Below are 5,000 nucleotides of genomic sequence, written 5' to 3'. Positions count from 1 at the left end.
TGTTTCTTTGGTAATGAAGAGAGTACAATTGCATATGCAGTTACACCAACTGGTTTAGCATCATGGGATTATAAAACCAATGAAGAGATGGAACAAGAGAAATTGGAAAGAGTTGAAAATGGTGAAACAGCATATCTTAGAGAGGAGGAAATGGATGAAGAGAAATTAAAAGTTATAACAGAGAATCAAAGATTATATAAAGGTCGTTGGATTTTTAAAGGATTTAAAAAGTTTGAAAATTATGGTGTAAAATGTAAAGTAAAGACAGTTTGTTTCCATTTAAAGAGTAAATTATTATTGGTTGGATTTTCAACAGGTCAATTCATACTCTATGAAATGCCAGGATTTAATCAACTCTATAAATTGAATATTTCATCACATGGTATTAGTACATCAGCAATTAATAACACTGGTGAATGGTTAGCATTTGGTTGTTCAGAGTTGGGTCAATTGTTGGTTTGGGAATGGCGTTCAGAAACTTATATTCTAAAACAACAAGGTCATAGTTACAATATGAATACCGTTGCATACTCACCAGATGGTCAAACCATTGCAACCGGTGGTGAAGATGGTAAGGTGAAGATTTGGAATACAACATCTGGCTACTGTTATATCACATTCACAGAACATGAAGGACCAGTCACCGCTGTTAAATATTCACCAGTTTCAAGTCAAAATGTTGTATTTTCAGCAGGTGTAGATGGTACCATTAGAGCATTCGATTTGGTTAGGTATAGAAATTTCAGAACATTTGTATCACCAAATAAAACTCAATTCTCCTGTTTAGCAGTTGACCCATCGGGTGAAATCATTGCAGCAGGCTCATTGGATAGCTTTGAAATTTACGTTTGGTCAGTACGTACCGGTAGATTAACCGATATTCTTAGTGGTCATCAATCACCAGTTTGTGAATTGGCATTCGATCCAATTAACCCATTCTTGGCAAGTGCATCTTGGGATAAGTCTTGTAAGATTTGGAACATTTTCGAGGATCGTGAAATTCGTGAATCCATTCAACACACCTCTGATGTATTAACTTGTGCCTACAGTCAAGATGGTAAGAAATTCATTGTCTCTTGTTTAGACGGTACCATTCAAATCTATGAAACCTCAACTTGGGGTCAAATTGGTTTAATCGATGGTAAGAATGATATTATGGGTGGTCGTGGTTACAAAGATGAAATACTCGCCAAAAACAATAGTGCCGGTAGAGCATTCACAAAGATTGCATTCACTCCAAATGGTGAATGTATCATTGCAGGTGGTAATTCAAAATATATTTGTATCTATCATATCGATCAACAAGTTTTAATTAAAAAGTATTCAACATCAAGTAATCTCTCTTTGGATGGTATTACATTGGATATCAATTGGAAAAGAGTTGGTGAATTTGGTCATTTGGATGCAATGGAAAAAGATTTCGATTCTGATGATGATTTATATCAACAAAATAAAGAATATCTCACTGGTTCCTCCAAAGGTGACCTTTCAAAAAGAACAACTAAAAAGAAACAAAAAACAACTTCAATTTCAGTTTCTCCAACTGGTAGAGCTTGGGCTGTCTCTACAACTGAAGGTCTTTTAATTTATTCTTTAGATGATTTCTTATTCTTTGATCCAACTGATCTTAGTATTGATATTAATCCTGATTCAATTTTATCTGAATTAAATTTAAAAAATTATTTAAAATCTTTAATTGTAAGTTATTATTATTATTATTATTATTATTATTATTATTATTATTATTATTATTATTATTAGTATTGATATTGATATTAAAAAAAAAAAATTAAAATTTATTTATTAATGTTACATTGATTTTATTTTATATTTTATTTTATTTTTAGATGAGTATTAAATTAAATGAAAAACCAATTATTGAAAAAGTATTTGAATCAATTCCATTTAATGAAATTCAATTAGTTTGTCAAGAATTCCCAATTTATTATTTAAAGAACTTTATTCAATTCCTTAGTGGTTATTTTGAAAAGAATCATCATTTAGAATTCCAAATGAAATGGGTTAAATTAATATCAATTTACCATGGAAAATATATTAAAACAAATTCATTATCAATGATTACATCTTTAAGAAATCTTCAAAAAACAATTACTCAAACTTATAATGATATTTCAAAAGTGTATGTTATTATTTATTATTTATTTTTAATTATTATTATTTTTATTATTATTTTTATAAAAAAAAAAAAAATTATTTTCATTTTTTTTTTTTTTTATCTTTTACAAAAAAAAAAAAAAAAAAAAAATAATCAAAATATCTTTTTTTTTTTTGGGGTTGATGTAAAAAATATCTTCTACTTCGTTAAACAAATACAATCACACACAATTTTGCCTTTTGTTTGTTTGTTTGTTTTTTTTTTTTTTTTTTTTTTTTTTTTTTTAATCAAAATATCATAAAATAATCTTTAATTAATTTTAAACGGAGATCAGAAAATTTTCTTTTAAAATGAAACAAAAAAAAAACAAAAATCTCATTTCGAAATTAATCTTTACAATTTACTAAAATTTTTTTTTTTATTTTTTTTTTTTTATTCAATTAATTTTTTTTTTTTTTTGTAGTTGTGACGATAATATATTTTCGATGGAATACTTTAAGACTGTTTTATTAAAAGAATTAAAATCTCAAGAAGAAACAAATAAAATTTCAAAAAAGAGTCAAAAGTATAAAAAATATCTCGAATCAAAGAAAAATAAAGAGCAAGAAGAAGATCAATTTAGTGATGACGAAGAAACAGTTTATCAAAATAATAAAAAGAATAAAAATAAATAGATAGACAATTAAAAATAATAATTAAAATAAAAAAAAAAAAAAAAAAAAAAAAAGAATAAACATTAAAAAAAAAAAAAAAAAAAAAAAAAAAATTAAAAAGGTAAAAAAAAAATTAATTAATTTAAAAATAACTTTGTTTTTTGATTTCATTTTTATTATTTTTTTTTTTTGTAAAAATCCCAGGTTCTACCAAAAATCATTAGTGAAAATATAAAAAAAAAAAAAAAAAAAAAATCAAACCAAAATTAAATTTTATCATAATATTATTATACATAAAAGTAAAAGTGGGTGATAATAAAAAGATAATTTTTTTTTTTTTTTATTAAAAATCTATTGATTTATAGGGGATAAAAGTGAAACCACTTTGGGTAATTATTTTAAAATGGTCAACAATCTAATCATTTTTTAAAAGAAATAAAAAAAAAAAAAAAAAAAATCAATTAATAATAGTCTGGCAAATTAAAATTTAATATAATTAAAAAAAGAATTCTTTTTTTGATTGAGTAATTTTTGTGGTTTATTTAAAAATTTTTTTTTTTTTTTTTTTTTTTTTTTTTTTTTTTTTTATTACTATTGGTTGTCTCTTCACTAATATTTAATTTTATATTTATAATTATTATTTTATTTTTTTATTTTTTAAAATCTCACTCTAGTTCGTGAAATTCACAAAAAAAAAAAAAAAAATAATTAGAAAAAATAATTATACACCAATTATTTTATTTTTATTTATTTTAATTATTATTTTTTTATTTATTTATTTATTTATTTTTAATTTTAAAAATAGAATTATCTCGTTTGATTGTTTTATTTCTGTGTATGGTTATAATTTTTTTTTTAGGTAGTTGAGAGTGGGTTAAAGTGAAAGGAGGGGTTATAATTATTTTTTTATTTTTTTTATTTTTATTTTATTGATTTAACACACATAATATAATCGAGTATGAAAAAATAAAATAAAATAAAATTAAAAAAAAACGAACATTAATAATAGAATTAATTTTAAAGTATTGATTCAATAAATCAACAACAACCAATAGCGAGTTACACCAGTATATTTTTCATAAGCCATATTTTTTTATATTACTTTTCAATCTCCACCATAAAGAATCACACGCTTAAAATATGATTTGATGGGTTATTTGTCTTTTGTGTAGTTGTTTTTTTTTTTTTTTTTATATTGTGATAAGAAAAAAAAAAAAAAAAAAATCAAAAATTAAAAAATAAAATTAAAAATAAAAATAAAAACAAATATCAATCCCACACAAAAATCTCAAAAAAAAAAAATTTCATGCAATTTTAAAACCCAGTCACCTTTGAGATTTTGCATCAAAATTTTTGTAAATCGACTTAATATTTTAATGTAAAAAAGATTCTTGAATAGAAGGAGCAAACTTTGGTGTGTTTGTGTGTGGTTAACTTGTGATGATTGACATTTATTAATATTATTACAAAAAAAAAAAAAAAAAAAAAAAAAAATAAAAAATAAAAAAAAAAAAAAAAATAAAAAAAATTAATTTTGATTTAATATTATTTTTTTTTTTTTTTTGTTTTTTTATATTTTTGATTTAAAACTGATTTAAAATTTTTTAATATTTAATTATTTAATTATTTTTTTTTTTTTTCTTTCAATTTCAAATAATTATTCAAAATTAATTAGATAGATAACTACCACAAAAATACCAATAAAAAAATTAAAATAATAAACAACCAAGGAACCAATAATATTATTTTTTTTTTTTTAAACCAAAATTAATTTTTTTTTTTTTTTTTTGCTTTTATAAAATTATTAAATTTCTATTATTTTTTTAAAATTTCAAATAAATTATCAAATATTTTAAAATTTTTTTTATAATACCCCACATTAACAAACTACACCACTTATTAAGCACCACATATTCACTCAACTTTTCCCCACACCATTTCAAGATAAAACCCCAAAAAAAAAAAAAAAAAACCACTTCCACTTTTTGGCTATTTTAATAAATTATACCAAAAAAAAACAACAACAACCACAACAACAACAACAAAAACAACAATAAAAAAATAATTAATAAAAATAAATTAATAAAAAAAAAAAAACAATTAATTTAATAGTTTTTAGCAAAATTAAATCTCATCAAAAAAAAAAAAAAACCAATAATAATAACACCACATCACATTATTATAATTAAAAAAAAAAAAAAAAATTTTATATTTAATTAATTTTAAATAAA

General features: G+C 21.5%; 1 protein-coding gene across 1 annotated transcript in view; it reads left to right on the top strand.

Annotated features, from left to right (window-relative positions):
• The window catches only part of pwp2 (WD40 repeat-containing protein), a gene marked incomplete at both ends in the record, with an annotated part of 3,522 nt that extends 732 nt beyond the window's left edge, over positions 1 to 2,790 (top strand). The window contains 3 exons of the mRNA XM_633343.1: positions 1 to 1,698; positions 1,848 to 2,140; positions 2,580 to 2,790. The exon at positions 1 to 1,698 is cut by the window's left edge and continues 241 nt beyond it. Of these exons, the coding sequence (XP_638435.1) occupies positions 1 to 1,698; positions 1,848 to 2,140; positions 2,580 to 2,790 (2,202 nt within the window). The remainder of the gene's footprint in view (positions 1,699 to 1,847; positions 2,141 to 2,579) is intronic.
• Between the last annotated feature and the right edge of the window lie 2,210 nt (positions 2,791 to 5,000).

Source organism: Dictyostelium discoideum (assembly GCF_000004695.1).
Source record: "Dictyostelium discoideum AX4 chromosome 4 chromosome, whole genome shotgun sequence".
Classification (NCBI taxonomy): Eukaryota; Evosea; class Eumycetozoa; order Dictyosteliales; family Dictyosteliaceae; genus Dictyostelium; species Dictyostelium discoideum.
This window is presented reverse-complemented; position numbering and strand designations above follow the sequence as displayed.